Raw genomic sequence first — 27,963 nt, 5'->3', positions numbered from 1 at the left:
TCCTATATACAAACTAGGTGGTTGTATAACTCTCAACAGGGAGGGGTCAAAGATCAATCCTTTAGCCTAATCAAGTCCTCCTATGCAAAGTAAAGAGGGAACTGGAAAACATACAAACCTGTGCATCTGCGCCACCTGATGCAAACAGCTCCCCACCTTTGGAAAATGAAACGGTAAAGACAGGTCCCTAAGAAACAAAGGGAGGAAAAAGAAAAATAACACATAGTGAAGCTTTCCCAAGGCCAAGAGGACAAAGAAGTAACTTCACATCCTAATGTGAACTACTTGTCTGACAGTACCCAGTCAGCACCTAGCAATGCTGGCACAGGAAATATAATCAAAGAGCCAACCTAATCATATCAACACATAAATAAATGATACTAAACATAAAGCAGTACTAAAAACCAATAATAACCTATTTCTTCTTTGAAGAAAGGATTGCATGTGTGTACACTGATCATTTCTGTTATTTTCCTAGCTCTACACTCAACCAACAGCTGGCAAAAACTGAGTTAAATGCATAAGTGAGGGGAAGGAGGGTACAGAAAAAAGCCATGTCCTGACCACTGAGTTCTCCCTTGTGAAGCAAGCAGCAGGGAAGTAATAAGGTCTTAATAAAAGGATGCAGGAGGAAGGCAGTGATGGATGAAAATCAGTACTACAGTGCAGCAATGACAAATCTGAGTGGGGAAGACCAGTGGAAGGCCAGTCAGGAAGTTGCTGGGATCACAGATGAAAGACTTGAACTTAAGCAATTATTAAACTTGGCATAATCACAAGACCTATAGTCTCTAGGTAAACTTTTCAGTTAAGATGAGTTATTTCTTTATCTTAAAAGGGATAATATATTGTATTTTGAATATGTCCTTAATTTATACAAGTAGTTTGTGGAAAAAACACTTTGCATTTTCCAAGTGCACTATGCCACAGAGTTAGACTCCCTTTAGTTTCAGAAACACCTTTGCAGCCAGATTATGAACTATTCTATCATTATGTACAGTGCTTTTCTCTTATATTTACTTTTACATGCTTTTTATGTATGTTGATATACCTTTCCCTATTATTTTTCACTTCCTTCATAGATATTTAGGTTCTTGACAATTTCTATTGTGTTTTTATTTTCAGCCCAAATCCTTTCTATACATACACCTGAGCTGGTTTGTCCATTTTCTGCTTCACCCTAATATTGAGGCCAAACAAATAAACGATAAAATAAGGTAGGAAGTAAGCAGGACAAAGAAGGTAGAAACATACTCTTTCTAGACCACAAAACCCATTCTTTTTTTTTTTTTTTTGGCCAATCCTGGGGCTTGGACTCAGGGCCTGAGCACTGTCCCTGGCTTCTTCTTGCTCAAGGACAGCACTCTGCCACTTGAGCCACAGCGCCACTTCTGGCCATTTTCTGTATATGTGGTGCTGGGGAATCGAACCCAGGGCCTCATGTATACGAGGCAAGCACTCTTGCCACTAGGCCATATCCCCAGCCCGACAAAACCCATTCTTATCCTATAAAGAGCTTATACTTGGCTAAAAGGAAGTTCCTAGTATATCCAAAAAAAACTAGAAAAATCCAAAGACAGCTCACTCTAAAATATTCACAGACATTTGTATGTCTACAAAAGAGAAATACTTGATACTGACTTTTTATGAGAACCACTGTGTTTCTAAAGAGTGGTGCTAGAAGCTCATACTTGTGCTTCAAGCTACTTGGGAGGCTGAGATCAATAGGATATAGTTTATGGCCAGGCTAGGCAAAAAAGTTTTTGAGGGCTGGGAATATGGCCTAGTGGCAAGAGTGTTTGCCTCCTACACATGAAGCTCTTGGTTCGATTCCCCAGCACTACATATAGGGAAAACGGCCAGAAGGGGCGCTGTGGCTCTGGTGGCAGAGTGCTAGCCTTGAGCAGGAAGAAGCCAGGGATGGTGCTCAGGCCCTGAGTCCAAGGCCCAGGACTGGCAAAAAAAAAGTTTTTGAGACTCCTATCTCAAAAACAACAACAACAACAACAAAACCAAAACTAAATAAAAGCAGGACTGGAGGAATGGCTTAAGTGGTTGGGCACCAGCCTAGCAAGCATGAATCCTTGAGTTCAAACCCCAGTACTCTGTATCAACCAAAAATAAAATAAAATAAAAAAGGTTCTAGAAGTAAATCCATTTGCATAACAACAATTTTTTGTGACATTAAAATAGATCTTATTTAAAAGACAAAGATCTCGGTGTTAATACCGTGTGCCCTTGAAGTGTATATATGAGTCTTCCTTCCAAGAGATCCAGAATCTTAAGCGTGCCATCAGAAGAAGCGGTGATGAGGTAGTTACCGGAAGGGTGGAATGACACACAGTTAACTCCGCAGTTGTGAACTAATTTGTAGAAGACAAAGGAAAAAATTAGCAACTCTGGAGGCTAAGGTCTGAGGATCACAGTAGAAGCCTGCCTGCGTAGAGAAGTCCAAGAGACACTCATCTCCAATAAACTACCAAAAAACAGATGTGGAGCTGTGACTCAAGTGGTAGACCTTTAGCCTTGAGCAAAAGAAGCTCAGAGATAATGCCCGGAGGCCTTGAGTTCAAGCCCCACAACCAGAACAAAAAAAGCTTGCTCTTCCATGTGCTTGGCAGCAGAAAGTCTTAATTCAGTTCTATCAATTATCCACCAAGTGATACTTTCAAACTTTAGTTTTCCTTAACTTTAAAATGGAGGAAGAATAATACATTAGGAATATTTTGGGGATTAACAATCTCTACTACATAATAAACACTGAGTAACAGCTTTTATTACTCTTATACAGGACAACAATGTGGATTTAATGTAATAAAGCCAATACAGATGAAAAAAATTCATTTATCTTTTAGTTTCAATATACATATATAGTAGGTAGTTGTTTTCTACTGGTTACAACACCCATTTGGGATTATGTAAGTCCTCATGATTCAGAATCCAAACTTGTAACTTCCATCCTTGTTAAACTGTTTTTAAACAGTGTACAAAGACCACCATAACTTCTGCCTCCTGGTTTTGAGAGATAACTACACACTGTTCATATGCAATTCAAAGATTGTCCCCACCCCCATGAGAGGATCAAGAAGAAATGAACTTTCCTACAATAGCCATTCAAAACTCTGTGTGTGTGTGTGTTTTGGCTGGGGGCTTATGGAGTCGGGGGGGGGGGGGCGGTTTCCACATCCCCCCAAGAGTCCACCACTCAGAGACAGTCTTGAGCAAAAAGATGCATTTATTGGGAAAGCAAAAAGCGAACTGACTGACCAGGGACGCAGCACAGATGCGAGAGCTGAAAACTACGACCGTAAAAAAAGCAGGCTGACCGGCCAGGGCCACAGTGCAGACTCAGGAGCAGCCACTGTGCCACTGAGCAGTCCTCAAATTGGGGTTTATAAAGGCATAAGCGTAGCACAGATGTAGAAGGTTGACACAGGGGGTAGAGCACACAACAAAGGAAGCATGGCACAGATGTAGGAAGGTGACACAATGGGTAGAGCAAATAAGTTATGCAAGCCATTTACAGAAGCAGAATTTTGGGGTTAGGTTGACCTAATCTACTTCCCCCAACATTTCCTACTATGTTTTCCTAGTCAAGATGGAGTCAGCTCTGTTCCCTACAAAAGGAGGAACTATTACCTTGGTAATGCTGGAGTAATTTATTCACTCGGATATCCCAGATTTTCACAGTGTGATCAGAACCTGCCGAAGCTATACATGTTCCATTAGGGTTGAAGTCCACAAAATTTGCAAATCTGGGAAGACATAGTAAGCCTAAGATTTCAGTTTCTTTACTCTCATTTCTTTAACGTTGTCTAATGCAATGTCTCCTTAGTAAACTGACTTATATGAATATACAAAGAGAATGAACTTACCCTACAGAATCTGAGAAGTTATTAACACACTGCTTATTTGTAGTATCCCATATTTTAATTGTTTTGTCCTCACTACACGATACAATAAGTCTTCCATCAGGTGAAAATCTGGAAAGCAGGAGAAAGAAGATTCTCTTTGTGAAAGGTTCCTGATGATCACCACTCCACAGTTCTGTACTATGTACAAGTCCAGTGTGCCACACAGCTGTCATACTCTGGAACCAACAGTCTTTCCAACTATCATTATGACAAATATTTTGATCATTAAAAGATCAAAATAGATATGCAGACCAACCAAGTTTCGAAGGAAACTTTCTTTTTTAGTCTTTTATTCAAATACTTTAGTTTTGTGGCTGCTGCTCTGGGTTTCTGATTCAATTCCACATTCCTTTCAAGCTAAATATCTTACTTTATTTTTTTCAGGTATTCTATTTCTTCCCCCCCCCCCTTCTATTTCTGTCCATATTACTTAAGAGAACCTTTTCTACTCATCCCACCAACCCTATAATAAAGCTTTAGTGTAAGGAAATAGGACCAGTACGTGAGAATTACAATTAAGTGACATCATTAACTTCTCTACGCTGGCAGTTTCCTGGGCCTAGGGAGGGCAGAAACTAGAACAACTCACTCAAGAACAAAATACAAGTTCCTTCATGGACAAACTTACTGTGCTCCATGAAGCCCCATAAAGAAACAGAGGAGAAAAATCTCAGATACCTTGTCCCTTACTGCTTCTATATTGTCTATTCCTTTAAAATCTTTTCCAATTTTCTTTCTTTTTTAATCCTAGTGCTTTTTAATAATAGAACAGAGGCCCAGACAGAAAATAAAACAAAGTTTTGTCTAACTAGGAAACTATGAATGATATTTTATTAATATTTTTGTAATAACCAAACCCAGAAAAAGAAGATTTATGTCACAGACTGATGACTAGGTCTAAGTTTTATTTGTAGTTTCCTTGTCTGACCAAAGTCCACGTTACTATAAGTCATCAGCTAAGGGTGTGGCATGTAGTTGAAGTTTTTCTTTGGGTTCACTCCCTACTCCTACCTCATTCTTCAGGAGGACCTAAAAATAAATCTGCTTCATGGAAATTTTTATTCTGGCCATTTACAGATTCATCATCGAGGAAGAAAAGGATATACAAGTTCTGTGTGAAGCAGTATTTCCAAATAAGTGAAAATAATCTAATGAGAAATCTTCCATGTTGGGTAGTTTACTCTGATTTTATCAAAACAATTAATACCTTCTTCAATATTTCCTCCAAAATTTATGTGAGAAAGACAAATACGGAAAACTATTATAGAAATGTTCCAAAGAGAAGAAACTTATTTTATATATGTACTGGGGTCCCCCCAAGGGAGGGGACCACAATGTAATGGGGTCAGAGGGTGAGGGGATCCCCCATCCCTCCAAGAGTCCACCACTCAGAGACAGTCTCAAACAAAAAGATGGATTTATTGGGGAAGCAAAAAGTATACTGACCGGCCAGGATCACGGCCCATACTCAGGAGCTGGGACCACAATCATGAAAAGCAGGCTGGCTGGCCAGGGTTGCAGCCCAGACTCGGGAGCTGGGACCGTGCGCCCTGGGCCACGCTCGGGGTCAGGTTATAAAGGCAAATACCACATGGTCAAGCCTGCCACACGCAGTTGGCCAATGAGGTTACAACACTTACAGAGCATGCCAGGTCACACACAGGTGACCAATGGAGTTATAATCTGCCTCATAGTGTTGTGCCAAGTCGCGAGACCACCACCAAGACCACCACCGAGACTCAGACATTCCAAAATGCAATAGCAAGGCAAGACTTTATTCAAGCGGGGCCGCGGTCTGGGTCTTGTCCTACCCACCGACACAGCGGAGGTTAGGAGGCAGCCTCGAGCTGAGATTACACAGAACTTATAAAGGCAAAAGACAAAGTTACAGCAATCAGGTGTTTAAGCAAGCAAGATTACGGGTACAAATCTGATTGGCTCAGGGCTCGAGGCATTCTAGGGGCAGTTAGAGTTGAGCATTCCCAGTCGTTAGAGTTCTCCACCGGCTGGGCCCTAATAAGCTTGTCCTGGGTTTGTTCACAGGGCCTGCTCAGGTTCACGTGGTAAAGTGGGGTTCGTGTGGTAAAGTGGGGCCTGACTTCAAAGTCTGGCACTTCAACAGCAACTGTTTGAACCAGCCTATCATTTTAGTTAGGCTTGGTGCATGGATTTGGCGGGGCTCACAATGAAGGCAAATACCCCTACTCATTGGAGGGCACAGGTTTTAACTTTGAGTGTTCCATAAGGTGGTCAAGCAGTTTACACAATCTTATCACAGCAAAGGGGAACTTCCCTGGATAGGGTGGGGGAGATCTTAGTGAAGATGGAGTTGGCTTCTGCTCTCTTTAACTAATCTGAGATGGAGTCAATCCGACATCCCTCAACAGCCAATGATGGCGCTGGCCAGATCTGACCTCCATATTACATTCCCCCTTTTTTTCTTGTACATAAAAATCAAATCATTGATTTCTCTTTTGGAGAGCTTAATCTCGTCTGGACTGTAAAGTGACTCCACAGGCTGCTGGGGAGAGCAAGGATGAGACAAGAGCTGACCCCATTACATTGTGGTCCCCTCCCTTGGGCGGACCCCATTACAATACAGACGCTGGGGATGAAAAATTTACTCAGGATCCTCATGAAAATAAACTTGTCATTCTAATTATAAATCAGTGTAAATAAGCAAATATTTTCTTAGTGAAGCTGTGGCTCAAAGTGGTAGAATACTACCCTTAAGGGGAAAAGTTAAGAGACACTGAGTACCCAGGTCCTGGGTTCAACCCCCACCCCCGCAAAGTAAACATACAAACAAACCATTTTCTTTGGGTTTTTTTTTTTTTTTGTGCTAGTCCTGGGGCTTGGCCTCAGGGCCTGAGCACAATCCCTAGCTTCCTTTTTGCTCAAGGCTAGCATTCTACCACTGGAGCCACAGCTCCACATCCGGCCTTTTCTGTTTATGTGGTGCTGAGGAATTGAACCCAGAACTTCATGCATGCCAAGGCGAGCACTCTACAGCTAAGCCATATTTCCAGCCCAACCATTTACTTTTTTTCTTTCTCCTTCTTCTTCCCTTTTTTTTTTTTTTTTTGCCAGTCCTGGGGCTTGAACTCAGGGCTTGGGCACTGTCCTTGAGCGATTTTTGCTCAAGGCTAGCACTCTACCACTTGAGCTACAGCGTCATTTCAGGCTTTTTTTGTGTATGTGGTACTGAGGAATTGAACCCAGGGCTTCATGCATGCTAGGCAAACACTCTACCACTAGGCCAAACTCCTGGCCCACTATTTTCTTAATAAGCTATCTTTACTTAATGTGAACATTTCAGGTGCCAAAAATATTTTTCAGAGGATCTAACTTTTTCATGTTACCAAAACAATGATAAAATTTAGTAAAATGGGATTATCAGATAAAGAAAAAGTACAAAAACACATCACAATGGTTAACTGATTGCCAATTTGATTGGATTTAGGGATTAGTAAAATATAGCCCAGGTATCTGTGTCTCTTAAAGAAGAGTAGAACCTGAGGTTCTGACCTAATCAATAGAATAATGTTTATATTTGTAATATGAGGATATAATTGGAAAATGGTCAAAGGTAAGAAGAAATAAATCACTGAAGTATGTTCTTGGGAGCTGTATGTTGTCCTGTTTTCTGCTTCTTGAAGTCCATGATGAGAATGCCCCCAGCTCTGCCATACCCTCCCCCTCTGAAACCACCAACCAAATTCAATCTTTTATTCTTTGTTTCTGTCAGGTATTTTAGTCACAGCTATACAAAAGTAACTAATACATTTTTTCTACAACATTACTGACCTACCCCCATCATCACAACATTTTCCTAACAACATTTTGAGTTATATATATCCATGAATGGCTCTTAATACTTTTCCTAGAGTAACCAATTTAGTCTTCAAAGTAACCCTACACAGCAGCTTCGTTAACTGAGGCACATAAAGGGCTGAGGAGAGGAACTCAGGGAACTCAAAAGCTCCGTTTCAGTTTCTGATACAAGTCTGTTGACTAGGCAAATTATTTTGACTATTTTAAGTTCTGTGTAAGTTCTAAAGTGAGGGCAGTACTCCTAGCAGAGAACAAATCAGCCTGTAATAAAACCTATGAGGGGTGATAGAAGATGTAAGTTAAGCAAGCATGGTTCTCCCACATTTCCTTGAGGAACTTATGGGAGGAAAATTCACTCATTCTAACTCATTCATTCACCCATTTATTCATGGAGTCCAAGATCTACTGAGCACCTGGAAGTCCCCACGGTGAGCCCTGTTATAAATAACAGGAATACAGAAGTGAGTAAGACCATAAGATCCCTGCTCTCATGAGGCTTCCATTCTAGGGAGGGGAATGAGGAGGGGACTCAGAATTTATATCCTTTTTTTAAGACTGTGATATTAAAAAATGGAACAAAAAGACACCAATTTGTCACCAGAAGCTTTATGGAAGAAACAGGTAAATAAGAAAAATGAAGCTGATCAGTTAAAATCTTATCCTGAGCAGGAGGGTGCCATAACCTGGAGAAATTTCCCAGAAGTAAAGAAAAGAAGTGGCTGTGCACTCGAGATAAGGGGAGAGGAGAGTTGGCAGCCAAACAAGAAGCAGGAGGTGGAGGCCAGAAAAGGCCTTCCTCCAAAGAAATACAACCAAAGTGGGAACATGGTTAACGCCTTCCCTGTTCTCTAGACACTTCATTATAATTCCTGCATATAAGCCAGGTAGGTGCAGGTGGCTCACCCCTGTAAACCTAGCTACTCAGAAGGCTGAGATTTGAGGATCGCAGCCAGCCCAGGCAGCAAAGTCCAAGAGACTCTTATCTTCAATTAACCATCAGAAAAATGGAAGTAGTGCTGGGGCTCAAGTGGTAAAGCACTAGTCTTGAGCTGAAGAGCTCAGGGACAGCGCTTAGGCTCAGAGTTCAAGCCCCACAATTGACAAAAAATAAAAATAAAAAATAAAGAATTCCTGCATGTGTTTTCTTTCTTCTTCTTTTTTTTTTTTTGGCCTTTTGAAGGACTGGAAGGATGATGATTTGTATTGCTGCCTGTTATTTTAAATTACAGACAGTAAAACAAACAAAGAACAAAATAGGTTCAGCACTAAAAAGACAAGCTTCCCTTTACCCTGACTTTCATGAGGAAGAGTAGACCCTTATACCTGACACAGCTGTTCATTTTGAGACTATTAGCAGAATATAAATTTTCTATTAAGGATTGTTAGACTGCTCAATCTCCAATTTAGTACCCCCCAAGCTCCTTTGCAAACATACACAGATTGTTACACAAGGTGAATATTAGTCAATGGTGACTCATGGGGTCAGCAGGCAGACTGTGTGAAAGGCATTTTAAGCTAACCTAATTGCTGTTGAACCCTTCCAGGTTAATTAGAAATCAAGAAAGATGAGGAAGTTTTTCAACTTCTTCCTAGAAAAACTGGTTCATATGTTCATGAGACTTGACCAAATTATAAAACAGGAGTTCTTTAGCGATCTATGGGATTCCTGAGTCTCTATATAAAATGTTATGTCTAGATGCATGGTCAGAGAGTTATTTTGTTCATTAGAGAACCATGAATTTGTGGGGAGGAATGGGGAACTGGTATTAGGACTCAGGTCCTGGGTGCTGTACCATAGCTTTTTCACTCAAGGCTGGTACTCTAGCACTTGAGCCTCAGCTCTACTTCCGGCTTTTTAGTGCTTAATTGGAGATAAATATTTCACAAATTTTCCTGCCTGGGTTGACTTTGAACCATGATTCTTAGCCACTGGCATTTGGCTAAGAACCAGGAAATGTTTTTCAAAATGCATTTGTAAGAGCTCCAAGTTGTCCTTTTATTTCTTTTCTTGTTTTTTTTACCTTGTTCCTTCCCTTCTTCTCTCCGTTCCTCCCATACTAGGCAAGTATTTTCCCACTGACAGCTATACCTCCAGTCATCTATTGGCTGTTCTTATCATTAAAGTATATATTCCAGAAACACATTTTGAGTCTTCAGTGTTCTGAGACCAAACAGAGTGAGTACTGTTCTATGTTCTGTAAGAAACAAATCATTAAGTAAGAGGACCTCAGAAGCTTGCAGCTCTTCAATAGGAAGGCCACAAAACAAAGAACAGTTGTGTAATAAGACTGCCTGGATATGCACAGAGCTTTTGGTTCTAGGGTGAATTCTGACACTGCCCAGTCAGATAAGCTTGGGAAGCTTACAGTTACACTGGCCATGGTTTTCTATTTGTTAAATGAAGGAGTTTTGAGAGCATTCAGACCTAAAATGTTCAAATAGGTATTAAAAAAAATTGGCAGTCTCAGATTGCTTGAAGGATTTGGTGTTTATGTACACCAGATGAAGTTTAAGGCTATAAACAAAATTTTTATGTTTCCTAAAGTGTTGGTCAGCCTTAGAAGAGAAGCCATCTTTGAATGCAATAACAGAAGTCATTCCTGCAAACTGAGACAGGTAATGTCCACGATAGCACTCATCTACTAACACACTATAACAAAGATTCTAGTGTTCTTCTTGATTCCCCTTTCTGTCACTTCAGTGTGAGAGCAAATATTGTTGTTGTAATTGCAAACTCTATATTAAGCATCCAACTGCTTCTCATAATTTCCACATGGAGATTTGCACTGCCATAGCAGCTTACCCATAGTCCCCTACTTCTGGCCCAAATATACACATATATATGTACTACATATAATTGAATTTTGTAGTACTTAGTATAGAACCAGGGGCCTTGCCCATGCTGGCAAAGTGCTCTATGACAAAGCAACATTCTCAGTCCTTTTTATATTTTATTCTGTTTTGAAAAAGGGTCTTTCCAAGTTGCCCAGGTCAGTCAAACTTGCACTCTTCCTACCTCAGTCTCTCAAATAGTTGGCATTATAGGTATGCACGATCATGCTTGCTATGTCCCAACTTAAAAATTTTATTATTAATTTATAGTAACTGTATGAAATAGTGGCTTCTATTATGACATTTTCACACATGTATATAAGTACTGTGAATTATTTATGACCCTTTTTATCCACATTTATCCTTCTCACTGGTAACCTTGCTATTTCCTAATTATTCCTCCTACATTCAGGTCTTCTTTTTTTTCTCTTTTCTTTCCGATTCCGCAAAAAAAAAAAAAAAAGAAAAAGAAAAAAAACATAAAACTATTTGTCTTTATTGAGTGTGGCTTATTTTATTTAATATGATGTTTTCAGTTCCATTCATCTTTCTTCAGATGACATTATTCTTCTCTTCTTTATGGCTAAATAATACTCCAATGTATGCATGTATGTATGTAATCTCTCTCATATAAATATATATAATGTGATTATATTATATGTGTATAATTAATGTGTATTATATATAAAACACACATATAAATGTATACAATATTTTTTATCCATTTATTGATAAGCATCTAGGCTGATTCCATGGCAAGGCTATCGTGAACAGTACCAAAATAATCATTAATGTACAGGCATCTATCTCTCTTATATCCTGTCTTGGTTTCCTTTATGTACATAAGCAAGAGTAGACAGTAAGATCATATAGTAATTCTATTTTCAGTTTTTGGAGGGAACTCCAAGTATTGATAGCATAGTAGTCAGAGTGATCCTACTATATTACCATGCAAACCAGAGAAAGGGCAGTGTAGTGGCATTATTTCTCCCTTGGAGTACATGGCAGAACATCCTGACCTTGCCCAGGTCTCCCTCTTTACCTCTCCCTGCTCTGCTCCATTCACTATTCTTGCTTTCCCTCAAATAGCCAGCAGACTCTCCTCTCCTTTTACAAATTCTCCAAGCTCCACTGCTCCTTCTATTCTGCTCAGAGCCCTGCTCTCTGAGAGGCATCCATGAACAGTTTAAAAATGCTCACCCCTTGCCAACCCTGCTCAGTTTTTCATTCTACCTACTGTCTTTTCTTAAAAAAAAAAAAAAATCTCTCTCTAAAACACAAGCTCCATGACAGCCAAAGGTTTACTACTGGTCCCACCACAGCATAATCATATTTGCTGAGCAGATGAATGAAAACACCCTCAATCTCCCTTCTGTAGGTTGGGAGGTGAATGTGGGTTACCACAGAAAAAAGTGTTGTCACAAAACTTTCTGCACTTACTTGGCACAGCGTACCCAGTGTGTGTGTCGGTATAAGGAATATAAGAAGCGTTGGCGATGCATATTCCATACTTTGATAGATTTGTCTTCAGAAGCTGTAACAAGATATTGGCCATCAGATGAAAAGTCTACACTTCGAACTGGAGCAGTGTGAGCTTTAAATTCTGAAGATTTCCCTTTCCTGGAAATAAACAGTTTAATATTAATAACTTAGTTGACTTAATTATAATCAACATTTAACCACAACGAAGTTAGAAATATACAAAAATGGTTTAACTATTGTAAACCTAAAAGAAGTATGAAGTATGTTGTACTGTACCCTCCACTGATACTGTTTCCTACTGGTTGGGTTTAATAAAGTTAAAACAAGGAAGACTGGGTTGTACCTACCCCTGACTAGCAGATCCTGCTTCTGTCTCAATTAGAAGCTAGGGAAAGGAATTTTGAGCTAATCTCTACCATGCATTTTAACTTCCTTTAGAAATGACAATCTAGGGCTGAAACCATGGCCTTACTAGTAGTAGAGTGCTTGCCTCGCATACATAAAGTCCTGGGTTTGATTCCTCAGTACCACATACATAGTAAAAGTCAGATGTGGCACTGTGGTTCTATTGGTAGAGTGCTAGCCTTGAGCAAAAAGAAGCCAGGGACAGTGCTGAGTCCAAGCCCCATGACTAGCAAAAAAAAAAGAAAAGAAAAGAAAAGAAAAAAGAGGGGCTGGGGAAATGGCCTAGTGGCAAGAGAGCTTGCCTCGTATACATGAGGCCCTCGGTTCGATTCCCCAGCACCACATATATAGAAAACGGCTAGAAGAGGCACTGTGGCTCAAGTGGCAGAGTGCTAGCCTTGAGCAAAAGGAAGCCAGGGACAGTGCTCAGGCCCTGAGTCCAAGGCCCACTGCCCCCCCCCCCAAAAAAAAGAAGTGGTAGAGCACTAGCCTTGAGCCAAAGAAGCTCAGGGAAAGTGCCCAGGCCCAGAGTTCAAGCTTTAGGACTAGAAAAAAAAAAAAAAAAAAGAAAAGAAAAAAGAAATGACAATCTGGCTGGGTAATCCTAGCTACTCAGAAGGGGCAGTACAACCTAGGAAAGCTAAGACTGATTAAAGGAATAGCTCCAAGGCAGTGTTTGTTTGGTAACTGGGTCACAAGGATGCTGGGTGAGCTCACCTCCTAGGTTGGGAAGAAGAGGTAGCCTAGGTGTCATTTGCCTTTATACACAACACCCCAGGTGATCTCTCCTTGTCCGTCCACCACCTACCAGCTACCAGGGAATGGGAGTGAAGAGAACTGAGACCGACGTGTGTATTGAAGGCCTGGTTTGTTTTGGAGACTTGATCTTAATATTCATAACAGAAACACAGTATTAATGGGAAAAATATTTCAGCACTCTAATATTTCAAACACTTATTTTTTTTTCTTCCTTGGCTAGAAAGAGAAAAAAAGTAATTGAGGGAGAGAAGGAGAAAATAATATGTAGTACTTGAGGAAGAAAAAGCATAAGAATTGTTAAAGTAGGAGCAGCTTTTAGCAGTTTTGGAGCTATAAGGTTATGTTTGGGAAATACTCTGTCAGTGTTGCTATGTTCTGAAAGGTACTTTCACTTTATAAGACTTGGTAATCTTTCCATTCAGAAAATCTTATTTATATTATTGCTACCTTAAGGGGAAAATATCCACAACTGCATGAAAAAGATTGGTCAATGGAATTTAGTTAGACAGTCTCAGCTTTTTAGATATCCTACCTCCCACACATCTGCCCCTCATCCTGTATTTGCTTCTTAGATTGGTTAGAGCTACATCTACCTAGCTCTACACCACAATCCAGGAACAATATCCGCCTACTTCTGAACCAGGATCCGGGAAATTACACATTAACCCTACCTCCTTCCTCTTTTCCAGTAAGTAAATAAACCTTGTGTGATCACCTCCTTAAAGGTCCTTTGAATGTCCTGCTTCTTTATACCCCAGCTCTTACCTTCAGATAGATATATATTCTCAACATCCTTCACCTAGATTACTACAAAATCCTCTTAGCTGGCTTCCCGGTTCTAATCTTGTATCTCCTCTCTAGTCACCTACAAATGGTGCTTACTTCTTGTTGGAAGTAGCTATATAGCCAAGTATATAAATCCCAGTGTAAACACATCACCACTCTCCAACATAAAATGCAACTCCCACATGTGCTGTTGAACTTTGTACTCAGAACAACCACAGTGCTTAAAATATATACCTCTGCCTTTGTGATTATGCTTTCTCAGATGAAATACCTCGAAACTCCAGCTTGCTTCGGATCTGCTACAATTACTTAACTTATACATCATATCATGGTGTATATGTGTGTGTGTGCGTGCTCGTGCACTGTCTCTAAGCTTTCTCTGATTTTTTTTTTTTTGGTTGGTTGTGGGGCTTGAACTCTGAGCCTGGATGCTGTCCCTGAGCTCTTCATCTCAAGGCTAGCATTCTACCCCTAGAGCCACATGGCCAATGCTTGTTTTCTGGTAGTTAACTGGAGATAAGAGTCTTATGGACTTTCCTGCCCCCAAGCTTTGAACCACTGATCCTCAGATTTCAGCCTGTGAGTAGCTAGAATTATTGGCTTGAGCCATTGATTGGCTTCTAAGCTTTTTTGCTCAAGGACAGTACTCTTCCACTTGAGCCAGAGCTTTAATTTGGCTTTTCTTCCTGGCTGGCTTCAAACTATGATCTTCAGATCTCAGCCTCCTGAGTAGCTAGGATTATAGGCAAGAGCTACCAGCAGTTGGTTTATATCATGGCCTTAAAAAAAGAAAAAGAAAACAGATCTGCTTTTCTTCTCTGAAGCAGTATGCTTTTGAGGGCAAGTGTGCAGCTTCAGTGGTCTCTGTAGGTTCAGCCCTAAACACATAAAAGAACACAATTTTGTGAACCCCACTGGGAAAAATCCAGCTGTAAATGTTTGAAGATCCAACCCTTTCTGTGGCCTTTAGAAGGCAAAGGTGACTTCATCATTAATTTCCATCATCTGACTAATATAATACATCAGGAATAATTAAAATTGGTATTCAACAAAGATTTGGAGGGGGTAGGCACTCAGGAACTACTTCAGTGAAGATTCAGGGGAGATTTTTATATATAGAAATTAGAAGTACAGTTTAACACTGAGAGAATTTAAAGTCTTGGCACCTGTGATGACTGGGAAGGGAGGAGAGTCTTCCCTTTTCAGGATCACTGAAATCCGTACTGATCTTCATTTCCCCATTCCATACACCAGCCGCCTACTCTGCAAGCCTTCATCTTAAAGGCTCTAGTCTCCACTGCAGACGGGCCTTGCCAAGAACCCGTCTCATCAGGAAGTATGTAAGAAACCAAATAGGTGTGTTCTGTGTTTGCTGTGCTGGTACACAAGTGCTTTTGCATTTGAATCTGGACTGGTGTGTGACCCTGATCCAGTGACTGTAGCAGAAGTAACACTGTGCAAGCAAGAAATCTAACCCTTAAAAAGGTGCAGTAACTTTGTTTTCACACCTAGGACCCGCTATCATGCTGTAAGAAAGTGCATCATCCTGCTCAGACAGTACAAATGGAGAAGCAAGGTATCCTAGACACCACAGCACCAAGGCTCCAGGCATGTGAGTGAAGTGCCCGACCTGTCCACCCAGCAGCCAGCATAATGAGGATGTGTGGGTAATCCCATCCCACATCAAGTGGAGAGAACCACCCCGACAACCCATGAAATTGTTAAAACGATTTTTTCTGTACTGAACTGCACAGTGTGGAGGACTGTTAAACTCTGCTAGGTAATTGGTCACTGATGGAAGCATCCGCCTTTTTGCTGTGACCTGCCACTGCCCTGGCCCTCCATGACCTGATTTAGAAAGAGAAACCAGAGATAGCTACAAAAACCTAATCAGCGCACTAAGATGAGTGACTACGAGCTAATGATTCAGTGTGATTTAACCTCACCAACCCTTCTACAGCTTATTCCTTGAGATTTCTTTCAATCAGCTACAGAAGACTAAAATCTGTGCTGTACTGAAAATTAGAAAGCGACCAACTAGCCCTAAATTCCAAAGTTAAAGATTTTAGAACATGATTCTCCTTTTGAACCCCAAACTGGCCTCTCCCTTTCATTATTCCCTCTACATTCATCCACATGATCACTGTAACTTTTCATTTCACATCAATAGGTTTAACTTTCATCCAGATAAAAACTAAGACTTCTCAGAATCAAGTTTCCTAGGTGAACCTCTGTGAACTTTCTTTGAGTGGGGAGTGTCCAGACCTGCACAGCCACAGGCTGCAATCAAATCCTGTCACAACAGATTCGAACAAAATGCCCAAATTCCTATCCTCTGATAAGACACAGCAGGAAATGATAGGATGTATGAGATTCATTCTAAAAATACTAAAAAAGGAGTGAGACAGCTGAAGTAAAATGGCAGAATAATCATTAAAGCTAGTTGATGAATATAGTTGGGAAGATACTATTCAGTTTTTCATGTCTGTTTGAAACTTTACACACTTGAAGTTGTTTTTGTTTGTTCTTTTGTTTTTCAGTCAAAAATCTCATAAGTCAAGCCAGGCTGGGACATGGTCTATAATCCAGGCTTGCCTCAAACTATTGATCTTCCTTTCCTTGCCACCTTTTTATCCTGAGATTTCAGGCATGCTCTACCACACCCAGCTACTTCATTTTAAAACTCTTCTTAAGGCTGGGAATATGGTCTAGTGGCAAGAGTGCTTGCCTCGTATACATGAAGCCCTAGCTTCGATTCCTCAGCACCACATATATAGAAAATGGCCAGAAGTGGTGCTGTGGCTCAGGTGTCAGAGTGCTAGCCTTGAGCAAAAAGAAGCCAGGACAGTGCTCAGGCCTTGAGTCCAAGCTCCAGGACTGGCTCCGCACCCCCCCCCCCCAATAAAATTCTTCTTAAAAACCATGACTTCATAATTGCTTAAACTAGCTGGACTATCAGCTAGTAGTAAGAAAATCTCTTATAGAGAGATTTGCTTCAAGAGGGTATAACCTCAAAATACAACAATTATATTGTCAGAAAATTTCTTTAACAAGGAAATACTGGAGCCACAAAATAAATGATATTAATCAAAATCAAAGAAAAGTTCAAGCACAGAGGTATTCGGTAAAGATCAAAGGGCCCCTAAAACTTCTATGGATGGACATTACAAAGTTAATAAACTGTAAACTTTTGATACACTGCAATGCATACGTTTCTTGGGAGATAATCTAAATCATTAATTACTGTACGGGTACTTAGCTACTTACAGGGCTATGATCTGAGGATCTCAGTTCAAAGCCAGTGATTAAGCAGACAAAACTGTGAGACTCATCTCCAATTAACCGGCAAAAAGTCAGAAGTGGAGGTGTGGCTGAAGTAGTTGAGTACCAGTGCTGAGAAAAGGCTAAGGAAAAATGTGAGATCCTAAATTTAAGCCCAGTACAGGTATTAATCAATAATAAATAAACTGCTAAATACCACCATCTCCAGAAAGCTTGAAACATTCATATCTCCAAAAAGAAGGCATAATTACTGTAAGGTTTGGCAGAAAGGAGACTGCCCCATGGTTCAGGCAGAAAAGTTTATTGGGGGAAGAGCATACTGCTGGCCTACACAATATGGAGATGTGCAGTGGGTGCAAGGGATGCAGGGGAAGGGGAAGGAAAGGGAAAAAGGCAAGTCACGAGGCTGCAAAGGGGCTAAGGGACAAAACAAAAAGAGGCAGAGCCAATGATGGTGACTGATATATGTGTGTGGGGGGGGGAGGTGTGGCCATAGCAAAGACCTCAGAGCTTGAGGGACCTCCCACTGCCCCCAGTTGCAACAGTTAGCTGGGTTACAAATGCTGGGCAGGGGCTTCTTAGGGAGGGAAAACGATGAAGAAAATTTCATATGAAATAGTCTGTCTTTAAGATATCTCCTGTTTGACCAGATAGTTGGGGAATTTAGGCATACCCAAGAAATACATATAGAGCAGAGAGGCATAGTTCTTTCATAGTCCTAAAGCCAAAGAATATTAAGAGTTTATTTCTCTTACTTATCAGGAATCCAGAGTCTAATAGTTCTGTCTCGTGAGGCAGATGCCAGTAAGTTCCCTTGTGGAGAAAACTGCACGCTGGTTACAACATCCTTGTGACCTACATATCTGTAAGCTCTAGCTTGTGGTTTCAAATTCCATAGCATGAGAAAGGTATCCCAGGATGCAGTAGCTATCAAGAAAGAGAAGGATAAAACCACTGTTAGTTAAGCTGCAAATGCAGGCATTTCTCATTTAAGAGGGCAGTGCATCTAATAACAAGGTGTCCTGTTAACAGAGAAGCTACAAGTTGTACAGCAGATCAGGTAATAGCAAAAATATTAAACCACCTCACAAATATGCAAGCTTGGCTGCGTCCTAGGTAAACTACAGAGAAGGATTACTGTCCCCAGTATTCAATGAGAGCTCTGTAACAATTTAACAGGAAGGCAGCATAGTACTTCAGAGAACACACTGGACCAAGAATCGGTTTTGTTTCACTCTGGATGACTGGGAACTACTAAATCTGTGTCACAAGCACCAAAAAAAATTTTTATTTCTTTGGACAGAGCTAGATAATAGTTTAAAATATCTCTTAACATGTTTTTCCTAAGAATGAGTATATTCTCTTAACAACCCAAAGCAATTGTCAGCTAGGAAAATAATTAAATATATGCAATTCTTTCTTCTACCAACTAATTTCTAAATTTTTTCAATTGGCCCAGAAATGGCTTTCATAGCTAGAGAAGAAGATCTTAAAAAAGTGGTAGCCTTGAGTAAAAAGAAGCCAGGGACATTGCTCAGGCCCTGAGTTCAAGCCCCAGGACTGACAAAAAAAAAAAAGAATAATGGCATATCTTGACAAGGATGTGGATTGGCTAGAACCCTCACATAATCCTGGAGTTAACCCACTTCAGAAATCTGTTTTGAAATATCTATTGAAGCTGAACATACACATCACTTGACTCAGTAGTTACACTCTGGAGTATATATTCAACAGAAATTCTTCTCTATGTTTAGTGAAAGGCATCTACCATATTTGTGAAAGTACTATTCAAAGTAGACCAAACTAAAAACCCAATGATCCACTTAAAAGTGGACAACCCGTACTATATATCTTCTGCAAATTAAATTTCATTATATGATGTTTAAGAAGAAGCAAAATTTCTGGGGGGTGGGGGGAGGTGGCATAGCTCAAATGATATAACACTGGTCTAGCGAGCACAAAGCAAAAGGGTCTGAGTTCTAACCCCAGTACTGAAAAACAAACAAAAAAAGAAGCAAAAGTAACCTATGAAGTCAGAAATAGAATCAATGTAGATTGATGCAGCAAATACTTAGACGACAGGGCAGGAGGATAGTAGCTGTGAGAGACTTTTATGTTAAGTGTTCCCCAAAGGTCTGTATGTTAAAAGCCTGGTCTCCAGCCTGGAGTGCTATTGGGAAATGGTGGAACTTTTTATAGGTGGGTCCTAGTGGGAGAATGTTGGGTTGTTAGGATCATGGGGTGTGATTTAGGATCAAGGGATGCTGGGATACCAAGTCCTTCCTGTCTTTCTTTGTTTCTCAGCCACCATGAGATGAGCAGCTTCCTCCACTACCACCATGGTATAATGTCTAGCCACAGGCCCCAAAACGACAAGGCCCACCAATAACGGACTGAAACCCCCGACACTGTGAATCAAATAGCTCTTTCTCCTTCAAAGTTGTTTATCTCACATATTTTGTCATAGTAATGCCATGCTAACTAACACATGGCAGTAATGGTAATGTTTCTTGTTCTGAGTATTAGCCATGTGGGTATGTTGCATTGTGAAAGTTGATCAGATTGTAGATTATGTTTTGTGCAATTTTTGTTGTATATCTATTTATCAAAAAATCATTTAGCGGCTGGGGATATAGCCTAGTGGCAAGAGTGCCTGCCTCATATACATGAGGCCCTGGGTTCGATTCCCCAGCACCACATATACAGAAAATGGCCAGAAGGCGCTGTGGCTCAAGTGGCAGAGTGCTAGCCTTGAGCAAAAAGAAGCCAGGGACAGTGCTCAGGCCCTGAGTCCAAGCCCCAGGACTGGCAAAAAAAAAAAAAAAAAATCATTTAGCACCCAAAGTCTACCACTCTGGCTGATATATGAAGAATAAACAGGGAACAGCAAGATAGAATTGAATAAAATAATCTCTTCACAGGTATTGCAATAATGAATTCAGGAGAAGGCAGTGGTCTGTACAATGAAAATCAAGACAGTTTGTAAACAAAGGGACCGCATGAGGCTTTCTAAGGGATGAGATGTGAGGGAGAGGAAGAGAAGTGACAAAGGTGCTAGACTTCAGAAGAGGTAACCTAAACCTTAATGCCATCTAATGAGATGGGAAAGACAAGAAGAAAAGGGAGTTTGGAACAAGATAGGACAAGGAGGAATAAAATTTAAAAATTTCAGACATAGTAATTTTACAAACCATTTGGACATATAAGTAGAAACAGCTGATAGAGATAGCAACATGGATCTAACCTGACTGGAGTCCAGAAAGAGGTTTTGACTGTACAATGCAGTGGTGGCATTTTTGAGGTCTGTCCATTAAGGGACATCTGGGGCAGGATGTCCCAGTTACGATATCATAGCTCAGTACACTTTATATTTTCCTCTAAATTTCAGGACAACAGGAAAAAATTGAAGTATTAAAAAACTGTACAAGGGCTGGGGATATAGCCTAGTGGCAAGAGTGCCAGCCTCAGATACACGAGGCCCTAGGTTCGATTCCCCAGCACCACATATACAGAAAACGGCCAGAAGCGGCGCTGTGGCTCAAGTGGCGGAGTGCTAGCCTTGAGCGGGAAGAAGCCAGGGACAGTGCTCAGGCCCAGAGTCCAAGGCCCAGGACTGGCCAAAAAAAAAAAAAAAAAAAAAAAACTGTACAAATCCATTCATTCCAGAAGTTATGACAACTAATGCTAAACTTCCCTTCTCAGTTCCTTATGTCCTAAGAAAGAATTGTTCCAACAAACCCACTATTGTTATAATAAAAGGTAAGTAGTAGATTATTGATGTTAATGTTTTACTGTGTCAACTTAGAATTTGCTTTCATATGTTTCCGCAGACCACACCCTATATAAACATTACCACATAACTTCAAATGTCAAAGCCTGTAGCATTCATGACCCAAGTGATCTATTTTGAAATAAAATGTTAAAGGAAGAAAAAGGTTAGTAAAACTACCAATCTAAAAAACTTTCACCTACAGTTACTTAGAGGTTTGCTCTGTTAAGAGTACTATTTTCTAAAAATAAATGCTACTTTCTCTAGTTTTTCTGGGTTTTCAAAATTATCTTACAGGTCTAACCATTTACAATTCGTTAGACAGGCGCCTGACACAGAATACCAGGATTATGAAATAATATTCTGTGTAACCTCCTTCCACTCTTTGGCCACCTAGCTCCCTTTCTTGGATTCAACCTGCATTCCCATGTGCTCACATAAACTGTATTGCCATGTGCTCGCATTAAACTGGTATGTCCATTCTCAGTATTTTTGTATTACAAATGGTAGCATTCATATTTAAAATGGTAATACAGTATTTTTTTTATTTATACATTTTGCCTCTCCAATCTCTCCTCCTCTGTTCACTTAGTGTTAATATACACGGAAATCATCTTTTATTTTTATTTTTATTTTTTATTTTTTGGCCAGTCCTGGGGCTTGGACTCTGGGCCTGAGCACTGTCCCTGGCTTCTTTTTGCTCAAGGCCAGCACTCTGCCACTTGAGCCACAGCGCCACTTCTGGCCATTTTCTGTATATGTGGTGCTGGGGAATTGAACCCAGGGCCTCATGTATATCAAGCAGGCACTCTTGCCACTAGGCCATATCACCAGCCATCTTTTATTTTTTTTAATGTAGAGCTACATTAGTATGTTACCCCACTTCTTTAAAAATAAAATTCATTTTGATAAGTTCAAACTTATGGAAAAGCTCATACATTGACTATCCTAAGTTTTGCTATTATTTACATTTTGTCCATTTACTTTATCCTTTTCTTCCTACAGAAATACTTTTTAATATGCTTATTTTTTTTCTCAACCATTTGTTAGAAATATAATGCCATTTATACCATGTGGTTTGTCCCTATAAAGCCGGTATTTCAGCTTGGTCCCCTAAATAACAGTGTTGAGGTGGTGGAGACTTTAAGAAGTATTTGGGGTCACTAGGATACTCAGTTCATAAATGGATTAATCTGTTCTGTAGATATGCTGGTTGGCTTTAACTCCAAAATCTTTGAGGACATCTCCCTCTTCATACACACATACACACAGAGTTGCTTATAGGCACCAGTCTGCTCAGACCACTCCCCAGAATCCTTCTATGCAAATTTCAGTCCAGTCAGTCAGAGCTCTAAACTCTGATGTTTGCCACTGTGCTACTGCTCTACCTCTCTGCCATAGAGAGAAAGCCAAGTCTACAGCCATACCACCCTGAACGTGCCCAATCTCATCTGATCTCGGAAGCTAAGCAGGGTCGGGCCTGGTTAGTACTTGGATGGGAGAAAGCCAAGGCATGGTGAGCTCACCTTGCATGTTTCTCTTTTTAAAAGGATCATATAGCTTTGTAGTCCCTGTGTCTCAGTGCCGGAAACAGCTATCTCATACATTTTGTCTAGTTGTATGTATAGCTGTTTTTCACTTAGTGTCAAAACTAAAAGCAAAAATCTTAAGATCATATAGCATTCTATAATACAGCTATATCTTATTAACTGAATTATTTAGGCTGTTCACAGTGTTGGACTTATTAGAAATGATCTTTCAGCATACATATGAATATTCTGATGTGTAAATAAATCACTGTGATAAGTTTCTAAAAGAATTAAGGAGGCCAGGTGCTGGTGACCCATGGTTGTGATCCTAGCTATTCAAGAGACTGAGATCTGCCAACCTATGGCAGAAAAGTTCCTGTGAGACTCTTATCTCCAGTTAACCACTCAAAAACCAGAAGTGGTGCTGTGGCTCAAATAGTAGAGCACTAGCGTTGAGCACAAAGAGACTCAGGGATGGTGCCAAGGCCGAGTTCAAGTCCCACAAACGACAGAAAAAAAGTATTATTATTGAGGTTGGGCGCTGGTGACTCATCCTTATAATACTAGCTACTCAAGGAGGCTGAGATTTGAGGATCTGAGTTTAAAGCCAGCGGGGACAGGAAAGGCTATGAGACTCTTATCTCAAATTAACCACCAGAAAACTGGAAGTGGTGCTGTGGCTCAAAGTGGTAGAGTACTTGCCTTGAGTGAAAAAGTTCAGGGACAGTGGCCCACAACTGACGAAAAAGAAAAGATATATTACTGAGTCTGAGTTAAAGAGTACATATAATAGGGGCTAGAGAAGTATGTATGGCTCCGTGGTAGAATACCTGCCTGGCTAGTGTAAAGCCCAGAATTTAAATCCAGTAACAAATGTGTGTGTGTGTGTGTGTGTGTGTGTGTGTGTGTATATATATACACACACAATAATATAGCATTGAAAAGGTCTATGTCCTTAATATAGATTATTTTATACCTTAGAAAATTGAATTATATTCTCTCAACTCATTTAATTCTATACACAAAAGATTCTGAAAATCTCAGTGATCTTCACATGGAAACCTTTGAAATTTTCAATTATTAAGTCATTCTGTTTCTATTTCCATTATATCCTACTGTAATGTAAGGTCCATTACAGAATGACACTCAAGTGTTGTGGTGTGAAGGTATCATGACTTTGTGCTTCATTGTATTTCTCATTTTATACTGGCACACAAGGATACACACAAAGGAAACACTGTACTTACTACCTGCTTCTTCAGGCACAAACAAACAAGGAAATAGAGTAAAGAAATCAACAAGCGGTTCTCTATAATTTTTTTTTATGAAAAGAAAAAATCCAATTCCCAGGTACATACATTTGCAAACCTAGGTAGAAAGAAGAGGGTCACACAAAAAATGACAACATTTCTATATGAACTAGATAAATTTTAACACTTTAGTACTATTAGGATTAGACTGTACTATGCAAGCATTATATAAAATAAATAAGTCATGGCAGTATTTTAGAAGTCCTCTGCCCTGAATGAGGAAAAAATTAAGCACATTTTCTTTCTAGCTTATAATAGGCAATTAGCTTGCTAGCATAGTAGAATCTAAAGAAGCTATGGGTGTTTTGAAAAATAATTTTTACTTCAATAGCTCAGGAAATAATAGCAAGAACTGACAAATGGGATTGCATTATATGACAAGGCTTGCCCCTAGCAAAAGAAACCATCAACAAAATGAAACAGAGCTGGGCCCTAGTGGCTCATGCCTATAATAATCCTTAGCTACTGAGGAGGCTGAGATCTGAGGATAGGGATTCAAAGCCAGCCTAGGCAGGAAAGTGTATGAAATTCCTACCCTCGCTAAACTACCAACTGTTGTAGGGAGTACAGCTGAATCCATCTTGATTAGGGAAACATAGTAGGAAATGTGGGGGGGGGGAGTAGATTAGGTCAACCTGACCCCCAAATTCTGCTTCTGTAAATAGCTTGTTTGTTGTGTGCTCTACCCCCTGCATCAAGCTCCTACATCTGTGCTACACTTTTACCTTTATAAACCCCAATTTGAGGACTGCTCCAGGTCACAGTGACAACTCCCCAGTCTGCACTATGTCCCTGGCTGGTCCGCCAGCTTTTCACTGTTGCAGTTTCGGCTCTCGAGTCTGTGCTGCATCCCTGGCTGGTCAGTTTGCTTTATGCTTCCCCAATAAATCTATCTTTTTAACCTGAGACTGTCTCTGAGTGGTGGACGCTTGGAGGGACGGGGAATCCCCTCCCTTGAACCCGGTAACATTTCTTATCCAGTAACACCAACCACCCAACCAACCAAGAAAGCCAGAAGTGGAGCTGTGGTTTAGGTGGTAGAGAGGTAGCCCTGAGGAAAAGCACAAGGATTGCACCCAGGCCCTGAATTCAAGCCCTAGAAATGTGCCCTCACCCAGCTCCCACCCCCACCCCCCAAAAATAACCAAAACAGGCTCAAACATTAGTTCTGCCAAAAAAGAAAGCTTTAGTAGGGAGATGTGGAGAACTGGAAACTAATGTAGTCAAATTCTATGTCTCTAAAGACAGGTAACATCAGTGGTACAAACCTTTACTATTATGCTGGGTGCTGGTAAGTCATGCCTATAATCCTAACTACTAAGGAGGATGAGATCTGAGGGTTGTGGTTCAAAGCCAGCAGGGGCAGGAATGTCTGTGAGACTCATGTCTCCAATTAGCCACCAGAAAATCAGAAGTGGCACTGTGACTCAGGTGGCAGAGCATTAGCCTTAAGCTGAAGAGCCTGGGGTTGGGGTTGGTAGACCCCAGACCTCTGGGTAGACCCCGAGTTCAAGCCCCACGACCAAAAAATAAATAAAAAGCTACTATTCTATTATAGACCTAGAACTTCTAAATACTTCATAAGCATTATTTTGCCTGAGCCTCCCAATGTGGTAGAATATCATGCTTACTTTATGGATAAAGGCATGGGATTTAGAGAGGTGAGGTAACGGGCCCTGCCGAGGCCATGCAGGTGAAAGAGTTAAGTTCAATTTTACTCTCGTTTTTTCTGTCAGACTCCAAAGAAAGAGCTTTTAACCAATTAGCTACTGATTCTCAAAAGCATTGAGTAATTACAGATTTTTCTCCAGTATAATGACTGGGGGCTGACTTTAAATGCATATTTCTAGGGGTGAAAAAAACACATATCCTTTGAGGTAAGATCTGAGAATATGAATTTTTGAAAAGTTAATTCTGATACACATTGAAATTGGCCAAGTACTGTATTGTCACTGCTTCTCTGTACAAAATAATTTTCTCTAACAGTTGCAAGTGATTCGGTATCTATTCAGCATCCTTCACCATCATTTATTCTACCAATATCTTACATATTAAATAGCGATTGAGTTGATGTTGAGGTAACCCTGAAAGGAAAAAAAGTACCATTCTATATTTAAAAATAATATACCTTTAAAATGTAAGTGCTAAAGCACAGCCTGGAAGCCATGCAAGCCATGTGGGAAAACTTTTAAATTATTAATATCTGTTCAAACTTGAATGTGACTCTCTAGGAGAAAAAACAAACTGGTTTAACTTAAGAGTACAGTTCGAAAATTGTGACTCCAAACCAGTATTGCTCAGGCTCCTCTTCCTGCTACCTAATATTCTTTTTGTTTTGGGGCCGGTACTGGGGCTTGAACTAGTCTGGGTGCTGTCCCTTACCTTTTTTGCTCCACTATGCTTTTATTGATGATTAGAGATAAGAGTTACCCATGCCTTTTCTGCCAGATAGCTTTCAATTGTGATCCTCAAATCTCAGAATTCTGAAAAGCTAGAGTTATAGGCATGAACCACGGGTACTCGGCTTACAACCTAGTACTTTTTGGGAAAATTACTGGACTTTGAATTTCTGCAGCCATAAAAATGGGTGATGCGTCATATGTCCATTGTTTCCTCCCATTCTCCTCTCTTCCACCATCTCCCAACCCAGCCTCTGAAACCCAAAAGCCCATACCTTCCAAAAGGTTACAGGGTAGGAAAGGAGAATGGAAGGAATCTACCTCACTCCACCTTTCCTCCAGTCTTGACCAGAAGTTTAAGCCTCAGGTCCCTGAGGTCATCAATTGTTATGCAAACATGTATTCCCCACTGGCTCCATGTATCCCTTTCTCTACTACTACGGATGCCTTCTCTCTTTCCCCAAAACTACCCCTGTGCTAGAGGAACCCCACTTCATGACTTCCTTTAGAACCAACAATCTCCTCTCTGAAAGGTCTTCTTCCTTCTCAACAACTTAACTTGGACTTGACTACTTGGGGAAACCACCCATCCTGAAACCCTCTCAAGCATCAATCATCTTCTCTTTTCCACACATCATCTGCTCTCCGTAGTCCCCTCTTCCTATGCACCAGCACTATTAGTTCATGTAACAGGTTATCTGATCTCTGCCATATGTGGGGCATTAAAACAGGCAAAATCCCAAATTAAGGAGCCTAAAATCAAGTCAAGCAGACATTATAGGCTAAGCTTACAGGCAGGAGCACTGGTTCTCAGCTTCTTTTGGGAATTATTGGACTTTGAATTTCACAAATACAGAGGCAAAACACACAATTTTATCTTTAGAATGTTTTTAAAATTGACATTAGAAATCTATGGGACATATTCAATGTGTAATCATCAGGCTGGGATAACTTGCTTTTCTGTCACTTCAGAGAGATTATTATTTTAGTTAAGGACATTCAAAATAGCTAGTAGTATTAGTCATATTCAATTTATAATTTTAGATTTGATCAAGAAGATTTAAAGATAAAGCAAGAAATCATGACAAGTCTATGTGTAGGTAAAATAGTTTAGATAGAGCAGTCAGTTGTATTTTAAGAGGACAAGGAGTCAGCCAAGCAAGATTGAGGTGGTTAATATTTTAGAATGAGAGAAAAATAGGGCCTTTCCATAGACCTTTCCCTCTAGGCCTTTTTAGAAACGCATTCTGGATTACTGGATCTGGCTACTGGCAGACTCAACATCTACTTCCCAAATCCTTAGTGGAAACCCACTATGACACCTTACTTTCCTTATCCATAGCTGATACTGGAGCTTCCATCTTATCCAGGGCTCCAACCCACTGACCTAAGTTATTCATTGAGGCTCACTTCTCTCCAACTACATTTAACTAGTTGTTTATATCACACTTCGCTCACACATATTTAATTCCCCAAGTCTTCCTTCTTCCTTCAAATTCCTCAGGCAAAATCCCAATCACTCTGCATTTTCTAAGACTATGTCTGTGCCAGTGAGAATTGCTGGATACTCAGCTCCCCAAATGGATAATGTAACTTCATGCTAAGTTCACAGGGGTCTTCCTCTACACCGAAAAGTAGTGTGCAACTCTCCATTAATCCTCT

At 40.3% G+C, this 27,963-nt stretch overlaps 1 protein-coding gene across 2 annotated transcripts in view; it reads right to left on the bottom strand.

The window, feature by feature from the left end:
• Positions 1–27,963, bottom strand: part of Poc1b (POC1 centriolar protein B) — an 82,094-nt gene that overhangs the window by 44,352 nt on the left and 9,779 nt on the right. For both annotated transcript variants that reach the window (XM_048358492.1, XM_048358501.1), the window contains exons 3-8: positions 18,050–18,221; positions 12,021–12,200; positions 3,876–3,983; positions 3,640–3,755; positions 2,230–2,363; positions 119–187 (exon numbers count right to left, since the gene is read on the bottom strand). In XM_048358492.1, coding sequence (XP_048214449.1) covers positions 119–187; positions 2,230–2,363; positions 3,640–3,755; positions 3,876–3,983; positions 12,021–12,200; positions 18,050–18,221 — 779 coding nt within the window. The remainder of the gene's footprint in view (positions 1–118; positions 188–2,229; positions 2,364–3,639; positions 3,756–3,875; positions 3,984–12,020; positions 12,201–18,049; positions 18,222–27,963) is intronic.

The sequence above is a fragment of the Perognathus longimembris genome, chromosome 1, assembly GCF_023159225.1.
Source record: "Perognathus longimembris pacificus isolate PPM17 chromosome 1, ASM2315922v1, whole genome shotgun sequence".
In the NCBI taxonomy this organism is placed as follows: Eukaryota; Metazoa; Chordata; class Mammalia; order Rodentia; family Heteromyidae; genus Perognathus; species Perognathus longimembris.
The sequence above is the reverse complement of the archived record's forward strand: the minus strand, read 5'-3'. Positions and strand labels throughout refer to the sequence as shown.